This window comes from Platichthys flesus, chromosome 9 (genome assembly GCF_949316205.1).
Source record: "Platichthys flesus chromosome 9, fPlaFle2.1, whole genome shotgun sequence".
Taxonomy (NCBI): domain Eukaryota; kingdom Metazoa; phylum Chordata; class Actinopteri; order Pleuronectiformes; family Pleuronectidae; genus Platichthys; species Platichthys flesus.
Window position 1 is genome coordinate 19,436,368 of NC_084953.1, and position 12,094 is coordinate 19,448,461.

Consider the following 12,094-nt stretch of genomic DNA (forward strand, 5'->3'; position numbering starts at 1 on the left):
TTAGCATGTCTAGGCCCTGAAAAATCCCCCGAAAGAGAAATAATAGTAAAAAGCCTTACAAATTCAATAGGGCCTCCCACTGTTCGGTGCTCGGCCCTAATAAGACATCTTCAGCTCACATGGTCTGATTTCTGCATCTGCCTTAGTAAGATTAGAAAAATGTTTGATTTTAGTGCCTCCTAGTGGTAGAAACGGAAGAAAAAAACATTAAAAATAAAATGCAGCTCTCACAGGTACAATCTCAGAATATGTTGAAAGTTACTGAAAACATTTTGGTTTAAAATAAAATTAGTCAGATACATGCCAGCTTGATTTGAGCCTTGGCCTTGTCATGCTTTGCCACGTATGATAGCAGAGAGAACCTTTCCTTTATGATCAGCTGCAAACACAGACTTTCTATAGACTTATAGATTACTAAAAAAAATTCAGTATCAATAGTAAGTACATTTTTATGTTACAAGGAATTTGAGAAAGTACAAAAATCGATTTAAACTAAGAAATCCTAACACCCAACCAAGAGATTAGAGTCCATTGTGTCAACAGTTTTGTTTTAATGTAAAAATACATCACATTGTTCCAGCTATAAATGCAATGTTACTGTGAGGTGAGATCACCATCCACACTTAACAAGTAACACCATCAAAATTAATATTAGTCTAAAAATGTAATAAATATAAAATGATGTAGATAAAAATGTAAAAAATAAAGAAAAGACAACACTCGTACCCGACTACTGAAGGTTAAGATTACCATGTTTCTCTTGAAATAACCTAAAACTTACATTTCAGGTACAATAATCTCATTTCAATGTATAAATGTTTGTGAGGCCGTTCAGCAGGAGCTACCTCAGTTAAAAGTGCGATAACACTGTGTCAAAAAGAAAAGAAAAGGGTCCCCTTGTTTGTTAATTCTGCATAGAGAGAATCACTGACATCTACAACAAACAAACATTCGGTTAATCTGAAAAATGTAAACCGTTCTCTTTAAATTATCTCCCAAGAGGAGGCAGGAACAATATTATAAGCCACAATCCTTGATGGGAATCGACATCCCACTGCACATCAACTTTGTTTGGTTATAGGACGAGGTTTGATCAACGTCATTCACCGTCCGTAACGCTTGTAACAGTGTATCCACAAAACTCAAAAAATATAAAGTACGTGAATCCGAAATAACAGATAATGACAGTGCCAGTGCATCTCACTGTTCTTAGAAGGCATCTATAGTAACATTTCTTGTAAACAGCAAAAACCAGGATTGTGCCTTTATAATAAGCGTTACATACTTTTCCCACAATTCATCAGTAAACACCTATGCTTCTAACAATCGCCCGTCCCAGCTGTTCGCTCCTGTGTTCAGGAAACTTTACATCATCCCAACATTTAATGTTCAGTATGTCGGACTGTCAATAAATGTTCTAACATAAATAACACTGCTTCCCTGTTTCCCTTCTTCTTAATACTCACAAGCACAGTATCAAAATACAAATATTTAAAAAGAAAACTACATCAAAAAATAGAAATCAACCCACAATCCCACAGGAGGGTTTCCTAAGCATGGCAACAGCAGGGGGAGTCGTGGTGAAGGAGTTCACCATAAAACCGTTCCCATCCACTTTGTTTTTAAAAGAGTCCATAAATAAAAGTCGTACTAAAAATAGAGTTTTCCTGTTCGTCAGCATAAAAATAATTAAATCCAGTGTCTCTGTCATACGACCACCTTGCCTTTGATGTCCAGCTTGTTGCTTTCACTTGGTTTGGTTGTCTGCTCCTCTGTGAACGTGATGTAGGAGTACACCATACTGCCGGCAATACTGCAAAACACAAACAGAGAGCAACTGTGTTACACTTCACAAAAATTAAGTGAACAGAAAGTTAGAGGCAGGAGAACAAAGGGTTGTAAACATTGAATCTGAGACTGGATTTCGATATTAAGCATTGGAATATTGTTAGAAGGAATACAGCTACAACACATCAGTCATAGAACCAGCCCCATCTCTCAACAAGCATGCACATTTTAATTCCTGCAGCTATTTGACACATTAACATCAGCTTTCCTCGTTCTTCTCTCGCCACAAACAGTATCCGATAAAAAATCACATTTACAGGGAGGCTCAGTCTGACTATTTCAATATTTACAAATGTAATATAGGTGACATTCTTTATAAACAGGTCTTGTCCTCAGGAACAGGTGAGCTTGACACAGCTGATGAGCACATTCCAACTCTAGAGCTCACTCTGCCATATTATATTTGTGAACATAAAATCATAAATTAGTCATTTTGTCATGATTTTATTTTATAGAAAGAAAACTACATATTTCTACTACATTTTAAACATGGTGAAAATTGCAATATATTATTATTTGTGTTGGAGAAATGTTCTTCTTGGGCCCCAAAAAATAACTCAGTCCTGCCCCGGATGTATTTGTACAGCAATATGAATATGTACAAAAAAAACATACGACTTTGAACATATCAAGCAAATTTAAGCAAATGAACCCATTTCCTACCTGATATTTAAACCTATGAAGTTTGTCCAAGAGAAAATGTAGTCTCCGCTGAACACCATCCCAATGTATGTCACCAGGACATTCTGCAAAGAGCAAAAATATGAATAAAGTTTGTGAATGGCCCCTTGCTAATTGGAAGTCGCTTTGAATAAAAGCGTCAGCTAAATGACATGTAATGTGATTGTGACTGATACTTGACACACACATGCAGCTCACCTTGATGCAGCCCACGATCGTAGTTGTTAAGGCAGAGTTGTACTGGGTGCAGAGCACAGTGGAATACATCAGGACAAACCTGCCAAACAAAATGTGATCATATTTCTCAATTCAACACCTGTTAGAGCATGAAATCAGATTTCACAATCTTGATGCAATGTGGGGTCATCCGAACTACACAATAATGCAATGGCTTGAGTGTGTAGACTTCAGCCACTGATATAAGAGAAATTTGGCACAATCCATATGTTCAACTCGGGTGCAGAACACAATCCTGCTTGTTTGTGTGCAAACATGCTCATCATACATAATCATGTGGCCTTACCCCATGATACATGACAGGATGAACTGGGTGAGGAAAAACATGTTGGACCAACCCTCATATTTAATCGCCTGAAAAGAGAGGGACATTGTGAGAACTAGCACTAGCAGTGAAGACACATGCACATAAGAAGCATAAAAACAAGGGTGACACTAAACAGGTTGTAAATTCAGGTCAGTGCTTGTTTGATGATTCAGTGGGAAAAAAAACGTAATGAACAAAGAAGTTAGTCGCATTTTAGGGAGTTGTTGTCGTAACACAAATTCAACACAGAGTTTCCATTAGCTTTAAAGGATAGTAGTGTGTATCTCTGCTGTGGTTGCTCAAGCTAGGGGAGTTGGAGGCACTGCTGTAATAAATCTACTAGGTGCATAATAGCAGCTTTGTGCCTTTCTGGCTGCCGGGCCCCAGCTGGGCAGACCAGAAGGTCTCTGCCAACACTGCACAACAAACACACAGCTCATATTTACAGTGGACGCCCATGACTTCACATATGTGCTCTCACTTCAATTTGGGATTAAACCTTGTAATAGCTGGCCAGCACAAAGACCATGACCTCATGACTTGATGGTTTAGTCTCTGCTTGAAAAAAGATGTTTGGCTGTTTTAATGAATATAACTGGACACAGAACTTAAAGAGGGGACACACCAAACAACTGGAGAGTCAAACTACTTACTTTCTGCACATCTCCAGTCGCATGAGCAAACATTAGAGTGGGAATTATCATAAATAATGCATTGTAGTACAACAATCCATATTTCCCCAGCTCCTGTGAGAGAGAGAGAGAGAGAGAGAGAGAGAGAGAGAGAGAGAGAGAGAGAGAGAGAGAGAGCATAGAAACAGATGGACAGGGAGCAACAGGAACACAAAAAATTAGCACAGCGAGAACAGAGGGTTATTCACAAGTCTCCCAGTATGTTTCACACTAACTAGCGTACGGATGCCATGTGGGGCCAGCCCACTTTACAACCTGGAACCTCTGCATTCACAGGGTTCCCACATCGTCTCAAACATCTCATTCAAGGACTTTTCAACCACCTCCTGCATAATTCCTTCAAATCCAAGGACCCAACATGGCATAGTTTGAGTCACGGTTCAGGGTTTATTAATGTGACAATGGTAAGAATTTCTGTAGTGAGAACTCTCAGGCTTTACAGAGCGTCACACACCCCGGAAAAAAAGAGGGCTGGAAGATGTGAACACTTCACAACTGAGCTGTTACAGTGATAGCAAACAATGTGGCCTTTTGCATTTACTTGCACAGCTCAGCAAAACAAAATATTGTGCAGGAGACAGAGACTTGTTCATGAGTTGAATAGCTAAAAGAAAAATGTCACAAAATATATAAATTAGGGTATGAAATAGACTAGACTATTTGTCTCTATTCTGAAAAATATTCAAGGGTGCCATTTTTTCCCTCAAACTCTCGGGGAATTTCAAGGTCCTGTTTCCGACCTGAATTCATTTGATTGTTTTGTGTATATCCATCTTTGACTCCCTCGCAATGTCAGGCACACACACACACACACACCTCTCTGTTTAGCTCAGTGCTGGCAGATGGTGCTCTACAGACATCGCAGACTAAATCTGGATCCAGTTTGTCCTCTGCTGTAATGTGAGCTGAGCAGTTTGCTTATGTGACACTAAAGACTGACTAAAACAAGCTACAGGCCATCTCTGATATGATAAGCAAACACTTAGACAGTCTAGAACAGCAGACTAAAAAACCTAGGCCAATAAAATGCGGAAGAAAAAAAGAGCCACAAAGATGCCGGGCTGTTTAAATACTGTAATAATTAAATACACTTATTAGGAGTGAAAAGAACCAGCTCAGAGTCCCTGTGTACATTAAGTTCCTTTGAGCCCGACACTGAAGGACAGTTTACCTTCTCCAAATTCACCAACACCAGCCCAAGGCCAAAAACAGCTCCTGCCCAACAATGGTTACTATTCATCAGGCGATGCCGCTGCCTCATACCTTTGCATCCAATTTTTGTTTCACATAGACTCCATTGGCTGCAGTCAGCACGTCGTTCAGGAGAATGACCACGTAGCCTTGCAGGTCGAAGGACAAGTCAGCGCTGTGGGCGGAGACGATGGGAAAAAAAGCATCCAGGGAGTAAATAAGTTTTCTGTCACTGAGAATTTAGCTGCGAGCATGATCTGTTTCAGCAGAGCTCCTTTAACTACAGATAAACAACATGTGTCTAATGACCCTGAAGACAACATCTTTTAAGTAGGCACATATATCACGACAGGACAAGCCTTTGTAGTGAAGGTAATTCTGCTTTGGTTAACTGCCGTGGCACCTGGATGCAGCAGAGCTTACCTTGCGGCTATAAACGCCCCGAGGATCATTGTAAATACTGTCAGCTGGACTGGCCTGGAGAATTTCTTCCTGTCAAAGGTCAGAGACAGGAGAGCTATTAAATTCAATCTGAGCCCTTTGAGCAGCAAATGAAAGCCAACGATAAACAGGTTAAGGAGAAAGGCACAGTTTAAATGACAGGGAATGTGAGTTGTCTTACTTGAGCAGAAATCCCTCTGCCAGCAATGTGAATAAAATGGAGAACCTCCTGAGGACAGTTAGCATCGGCAGACTGGTGGAGGTGGACATAAATAACAATCGTTATTGACACTAAAAAAACATTTTCTTTGCGCCTCATCCAGCCTGGGTAGTGCAGCGGTGGAGACTTACTTTAGCCTTTTGGTTACAAACAGCCCAGTGATTTGATTTCCCACATAAAGAAGAGGTAGAGGAAATGTCTGGAAATCAAGGGGAAAATACATGTAGGCATCAGACAGGGCTACAATGCAATAGTTTATTTGTTTGACAAAAGCAAAAATCCTGCATCAACGTCTCAAATGTTGTTATACGTACATCCCTGTTGTATTATATACATCATCGGCTTTAAGTTTGACTTACACGACGGTACAGTGAATATATTTGAGTTTGGGACAAACTGTCCAGCTGAAGAGGACATCTATGGAAGCCTGCAGTGGACATGTTTCATTCAAAAAACCGAGGAACAGGGTCGTCTCACCTTGCGAGGTATACTCTCATCGAAGTCCGGGAAGCTGATCACCTTCGCAGCCTTGCCCACCCACAGCACGACCACTGTGGCCAACATCTGCACACAGACACACGTTCAATGGAGAAGGGCTTTGTGGCTCTGCCTGTTATCAATGTGTTGTTTGCTGATGTACACGAGGGAGAAACATTCAACTTACTTGTCCAATGCCGACACATATTGAAGAAGGGAACCTGAAAACAGTTAGAGCCCGGTTAGTCCCAGTGAACCTTTCAGGATGAGCACAACGTAAACTAGCAGCTTATGGGGCAATTAGCTTGCTAACTTGCTAATAAACATTGAGCTTTGAAACGGGTCCTCGCTAGCCAAAAAGTTACCGTTAGCTAAGGAGCTCCACCGGGGTCTGGCTCCCCTACTTCGGCAAACACAACTTCCACTAGCTAGCTTAGCTAACACGTTAGCTTCTCCACTAATAACCGTTATAGACGCGTCTCCGACATAAAAGCCGCTCACCCGTAGTTAGTGAGGACGCTCTTATTCACCACGATGATGAAGAACGAGCTGACACCGTAAAACCCGGCGGCGAACAGCTTCAGGAACACAGGTTTGTCCGCCATCCCCGACAAGTTCTCACTCCTCTCTGACTGTCGACTCTTCCCATGCCATCACGGCACCGCTACAAACACGCACGCACACACGCACGCACACTCGCTAATGCGCGCGCACACACACGTTTCACAACTTCCGCCCCCTCAGGGTCTGGACATCATAGCACCCAACTTTTTATGCTAGTGTATGTGCGCAGCTAACACCTGGCTACCTCTCACGCACACACACACAGAGCTGAAAACCCAAACACACTTCGGGCACTTGTTACGAACTTAAAGCAGGAGCTGGATGCAGTCATTTACTGAGATCAAGTGAACCCTCATCTGTTAAAAATCCCCGTCAGGCCACTCGCTGCTTGTCTATTCGAGTAGTTACGGTACCGGTGCCATGTCACTTGTTAAAAAGTCCAATAAAATACTTGAAGAATACTTTACATTGTACATAATACAATACATAAAACAAGTTATTAAATAAATATAATAAAATAGTGTATAAGTGAAATTCTATGTTAAAACATATTACATGCGTATACATTATATATATATATATTTATTTTTAACATTACATTACATTAAAAAGAAGTGTTTAAAGTCCAAACACGTGACAACTCTTTGATGTATTAGTGTACAGCAGGAGCTGATGATTGATCATAATTTTGTATTTTTCAACTAATCACAATCTTTGCTTCTGTTTTTACCAGTTTTTGATGTACTGTTTACTGTTCAACCACAGGATGTCGAAGTAGACAAATATTTGACCCTATAATTCAGAACTCTGTCGTTATCTTTTCAGCAGCAGTTAGGGTTAGGTGTTTGAGTCTTTTTTGCAAAGTGTCTACAAGCTTTTTGCTGGATTTGAGCCATTTCTCCCATTCTTCCTGGGAAATCCTCTCACTCTCCATCAGTTCCAACCAGAACAGATTCACTGTAATATCTTATTTAACATGACTGTTACTAATGTCAGATGCTCCTAGTAAAGCCACTTGTGTTTTCATGCAACACAGGATATGCAGTTGTCACAAATTGAAGATAAAAAACCACAAGTGTACTGCTGCAGACTCAGATGAATCTGTCACAGTCCGTTGTTGCCTTTCGCTGGACGACCATCCCTTTTAATCATGAATCCAATGGAAGTTAGTGGTCTTTTCCTTTATCATAATTTTTCTTGATCTATTTAGCGTGATTGAGAATGGGGACATTTTATTAATAAATAACCTTTCATATAAAGAGGTGGGTAGGGGTGAGGGGGGGTCACAGTATACTACAATCTTCTAGAGGGGAAATGGAGCATTGAGCTTTGGTCTAATTATAAATGACCAGTGAATGAAGGCCGACTGCCTGACCTGACCCATGTGTATTTTGGCAGGTGGTTGTGAGAGAAAAACCTGACGTGTCGCTGATAAGGTGTCTCTATGCATGTGCCACGTTGTCAAACAGAGAGCACAGTTGTTGAATCAAACCCAACATTGATCCTTTTTGAGGAGAAACTGCAGCAGCAGAGGACCAATCTGACCTGAGCCATGTCTGGACTGAACGCATCTCTCGGATACTTTGTGGCTTTGGTGATTTTTGCAGCGTCAGTACGGACTCTTCTCAAAAAATGGTCTCAGTTGAGCTTCGTTCTGGAGTTTGCCTCCTCTTTCATGCTGGTGGGTTGCTGGCTAGAGGTGCAGACCATAGTAGAGGTGGGTCAGTGGGCTGGGGGCTTGGGTCCTGATGTGACCGTGACAATGCTGTTTTTGGTGCTGCTGACCCACGGTGTGGTCTGTGGTGGAGCATCAGGGAATCCTAACCAGGTTGTGCTGAGGTTCCTGCAGCTGGAGGCCTCCATTCTTCCCACTCTGCTGTCAGTCGTGTCCCAGTTCCTCGGGGCACATTTAGCCATCCATATTGCTGTGTACTACTGGAGCCTGGAGCTGACTGACATGCACATGATCAAAAACCTGATGGCCTCGTCATGCAGCACATCCCTGCTGGTCTCTTTGCTTCAGGGTTTCTTCACAGAGTGTGTTTGTGCTTGTATCTTTCACCTGGTCCATCTAAACCTGCGACGCAGATCTGCCTTGATCCGGGTCCCTCTGATTGCTGTCCTCCTCACATTCCTGTCCCATACAGGTAAATTTGAGCTGAACCTGGAGAAGTCATCTCGAAAAATGACACTTCAAAATTCCCTTTTACAACAAACCTTTTCATTTTTCAATAAAAAAAATGCGAGCAGGAAAAATGAAGAGACAAAAATATACATTTATTAAAAAAAAAAAAAAAACATATACATCCGATTAGTTTCTCTGCTTTGGCTCAGTAAATGTGCAGTAGTTTCAGATCAGAGTCTGTGAACCCACAAGGTAACAGAGAATAGAAAAAAAATGATTAGACCAGAAGTTTACTTTGACTCTCCAGTTATGAATGAGTGAAGTCACCACCTGTGTGTTGCTTCAGATTGTGAAACTCAGAAATAATTACACAAAATGTTTTCAATCATTGGTTTACAGCCAACTTATAAATTAAATCAATTGGTCTCCACCTTCGTCCTTTTCTTATAATACACTTTTTCCCTCAGAGCTTTAAATCTTTGTATTTTAGGTGTTCATGAGTTATTTTTTCTGTCCCCCTTCTTTTGCATAAAAAAAACTTTGTTTCACCAATGAAACGAAGAACAACTAACAAACTTGATTTTCCTTTTTGCAGCCAGCGTCTTCACCTCAGCTTATATAAACCCATCTTTGTCTTACGGCCTCACCTTCCACTGCCCTGGATTTACCCTCACAGAGTACATGGTGGTCTACTGGCTGGGCCCGCTGACAGGTAAACTATAGTTAAATTCAATATACATGCATATCAGTGTCAGTTCATCAAAGTGAACATGCTGCTAACAGTGACTGGTCTGTTTTGTAGGCATGATCCTGGGTCTGCTCTTGTACATGGGACATATTCCAAGGATTTTTGCCAAGAACCTTTTCTACTCCAAGAAGACTAATTTCAGAGCACCCAAAGGAGACAAGAAGAAAATGTGAAAGAAACTACAATCAGCCCTTTAGGAAAATAGTTAGTAGACTGATAATAGTCAAGATATTTTTATCTCAACCCAACAAGCATCTACAGAATAAAAAATTATAGCGATAAAAACTAATTATAATAATACCTACAATTTACATACTTTCACTATTTTTGTCTGCTATTTTCAATGAAATCAAGACCATTTGGTGGCATCAATCAGAAGGACACAACAGGTAGTTACACAAGCCACAGATGGTACAGAGGCCAAACATTTTCTAAATCAACAGAATGAAATTAAGGTATGACAGAAGTGAAGAGTTGTTATTTAGAAATATACAGCAGTTTCATCTGATTGTGCTTGTTCAACACAGCAGCACACACTTTTAAAAAACGCAATATCAGACATCTACATATCGAGGTCAGAAGAGAGTAACTGCTGTTATGTGCCGTCTTTACTCTGAGTGGCGCTGGATTTAGAGGCCTGTGACCCATCAGCTTTTTTGTCTTTTTTTGTCTGATGTTGAGCAGAATGGCCTGAATCTGTGGACAAAGAGGGAATAAAAAGAAAACATTCCGTACCAAGTGCAACACATTGGAAAAAGTATTAATTCCATGAGTGGAAGTTCAAAAGTAGGAGTTTGTGGCTTCATTCTAATTTCAAATGATTGTGAAGCCAATTTACACAGTGATAGTGATGTAATGTATGTAGTGTTCATTTGAAGTTCATCACCTGGTGGTTTTTGTTGATCCATCTGAGCCTTGGGGTTATCCACCCATAAACAATAATCAGGATTATTCAGAAACTTCTTGCTCTGGCCACAGCTGAGACACGTCACCACGGTGAAGCGAGTCTTGCGTTTTTTCCCTTAGGAGACAAAGTAAAAAATAGATTAGCGAATCTTAATAAGATGTTTATTTCTATAAACTAGCTAAATAAACCCTAAGATCTGTCATTACACTTGGTTTGAAATACAAACATGGGAAATGTAAACTACAGTAATGACATGGTAAACTCTCCAGGGCAAACTTACTTTGTTGTCTTGTTGTAGCGGTTACACCAGGGATAAGTAAAGAGAAGCACTTTTTGCAAATTGTCCTCTTCACCGATGGATCTCTGCAATAAAAATGAAACATTAATTCATATGGAAAACCACATTTATGGCTGGAGAGATGTAACTTGATTAAAGAATAAAAGCTGGCAGTACTTTGTGTTTTTATCACGGTCATCAATGCCCCTGAAAATACTTGAGTTCTTCTCTTCAAAAATGTTCAGACATAAACTAACAAGTCTGTGGCTCTCATCCATTGGCTCTTACAAAGATGCAAATGATTTAAAATATGCTGTTTCATTAGAAAAAGGGCAGTTATTACCAATAAAGCTGGATGTTGTATTTTTAAGTGAACTTTACACATGCAGGAGTAAACTGTGGACTTGCTGGGGACTATTTTCAGCAAAGGATAGTAAATATTTGGTGCTTTAGGTAGTATTGAACAAACACAAAATAAAAATAAACACAAATAAACTACAGTGCTGGTTTTTATTGTATACAATTAACATGTTGTGCAGTGCAGAAGTGTGCCTCTTTGTTTAGTAGTTTTTCGTGGCATTAATACAAAGAGGAATATGCTGAAGTAAAGATACAATTAATACAACTAGGATCAATTCAGGATAGGTTTAAGCCTTATTATCAAGAAAATACAATATCGATACTCACATAAGTTAAAATAACCTGTAAATATTTTATTGTAAATCAAACGTCTAAAAAGGAATTGAAAATAAGCTACAAACAAAACAGCGTCACAGTCTCGTGAAGTTGAAGTGCCTTCAAAATAAAACTAGAAACAGCACCACAAACCCCCTGGGTGACATAGAGAAGGATGGAACTCACTGTCTGAGAACCAGACGTCTCGCTATGGTTCTCTGGGTGAAGCTGTAGAAACGAGCCAGCTCCACATTCTCTGGGTTTTGAGATAAAACACAGTGAGCGGCCTGTGGAGATAAAACCAGGAGAGAGTGAACATCCAGGTGGCTACCGGCTAACACGTTAGCCATTCGGTTAGCAAGTAGCTTTACTGTTCATGTCCTACCTGGTGCAGATAGTTCAGTCTCTGGTAGGCTTCTCTGTCTTTTAGCTGATGTGCCATTACAATAAATGATCAGAGAAAGAAAAGCTTCGTTTCGTCCTCTTGTTTAAACTTCACTGTTCGAGCTACAGCAGCAGCCTGAACTCTGCTCATATCAGTGACCGCTCGGCTTCCGGGCGACTCCTTCACAATAAATGCCCCACACAAATACAAATCTAAACGATTGTCGATATATTACTTCAAAATAAAGGTACTTAAGAGTTCAGTCAACCACATATAAAACATATGGATCCTCACTACCTGTTGAGAATCAGCTTGCTAT

The 12,094-nt window shown here is 40.3% G+C and overlaps 3 protein-coding genes across 4 annotated transcripts; 1 reads left to right on the forward strand and 2 right to left on the reverse strand.

Annotated features, from left to right (window-relative positions):
* Positions 1-531: 531 nt before the first annotated feature.
* LOC133960271 (nucleotide sugar transporter SLC35D2-like) lies at positions 532-7,071 on the reverse strand. Its single transcript, XM_062394768.1, has 12 exons — positions 6,596-7,071; positions 6,282-6,315; positions 6,095-6,181; positions 5,749-5,816; positions 5,579-5,650; positions 5,380-5,448; positions 5,029-5,131; positions 3,727-3,819; positions 3,053-3,120; positions 2,728-2,806; positions 2,512-2,594; positions 532-1,813 (listed from the first exon to the last, which is right to left on the reverse strand). Exons 1-12 carry the CDS (start codon positions 6,697-6,699, stop codon positions 1,708-1,710), a joined length of 966 nt encoding a protein of 321 aa, XP_062250752.1. The 5' UTR covers positions 6,700-7,071; the 3' UTR covers positions 532-1,707.
* A 1,031-nt stretch (positions 7,072-8,102) lies between these two features.
* On the forward strand, positions 8,103-9,724 carry aqp12 (aquaporin 12). The gene is made up of 3 exons (XM_062395087.1): positions 8,103-8,805; positions 9,379-9,495; positions 9,586-9,724. Exons 1-3 carry the CDS (start codon positions 8,211-8,213, stop codon positions 9,702-9,704), a joined length of 831 nt encoding a protein of 276 aa, XP_062251071.1. The 5' UTR covers positions 8,103-8,210; the 3' UTR covers positions 9,705-9,724.
* On the reverse strand, positions 8,915-11,961 carry rpp21 (ribonuclease P 21 subunit). Of its 2 annotated transcripts, XM_062395089.1 has the most exons (5): positions 11,776-11,961; positions 11,577-11,677; positions 10,719-10,801; positions 10,418-10,552; positions 8,915-10,227 (listed from the first exon to the last, which is right to left on the reverse strand). In XM_062395089.1, exons 1-5 carry the CDS (start codon positions 11,830-11,832, stop codon positions 10,127-10,129), a joined length of 477 nt encoding a protein of 158 aa, XP_062251073.1. In that variant the 5' UTR covers positions 11,833-11,961; the 3' UTR covers positions 8,915-10,126. The 2 variants fall into 2 exon arrangements, with proteins under 2 accessions (XP_062251073.1, XP_062251072.1); XM_062395088.1 differs by having other exon boundaries at positions 8,915-10,552; positions 11,776-11,960.
* Between the last annotated feature and the right edge of the window lie 133 nt (positions 11,962-12,094).

What these genes read in the sequence shown, in the direction of transcription:
- LOC133960271 (XM_062394768.1), bottom strand. Translation starts at nt 6,699, where the DNA reads ATGGCGGACAAACCTGTGTTCCTGAAGCTGTTCGCCGCCGGGTTTTAC. An exon ending in AGCGTCCTCACTAACTACGG is followed by an intron (nt 6,316 to 6,595) that starts GTGAGCGGCTTT and finishes AACTGTTTTCAG; the next exon opens with GTTCCCTTCTTCAATATGTG. An exon ending in CGACTGGAGATGTGCAGAAA is followed by an intron (nt 3,121 to 3,726) that starts GTAAGTAGTTTG and finishes CTCTCTTTTCAG; the next exon opens with GCGATTAAATATGAGGGTTG.
- aqp12 (XM_062395087.1), top strand. Translation starts at nt 8,211, where the DNA reads ATGTCTGGACTGAACGCATCTCTCGGATACTTTGTGGCTTTGGTGATT. An exon ending in CACATTCCTGTCCCATACAG is followed by an intron (nt 8,806 to 9,378) that starts GTAAATTTGAGC and finishes TCCTTTTTGCAG; the next exon opens with CCAGCGTCTTCACCTCAGCT. An exon ending in CTGGCTGGGCCCGCTGACAG is followed by an intron (nt 9,496 to 9,585) that starts GTAAACTATAGT and finishes TCTGTTTTGTAG; the next exon opens with GCATGATCCTGGGTCTGCTC.
- rpp21 (XM_062395088.1), bottom strand. Translation starts at nt 11,832, where the DNA reads ATGGCACATCAGCTAAAAGACAGAGAAGCCTACCAGAGACTGAACTAT. An exon ending in GACTGAACTATCTGCACCAG is followed by an intron (nt 11,678 to 11,775) that starts GTAGGACATGAA and finishes TTATCTCCACAG; the next exon opens with GCCGCTCACTGTGTTTTATC. An exon ending in AGACGTCTGGTTCTCAGACA is followed by an intron (nt 10,802 to 11,576) that starts GTGAGTTCCATC and finishes TTTTTATTGCAG; the next exon opens with AGATCCATCGGTGAAGAGGA.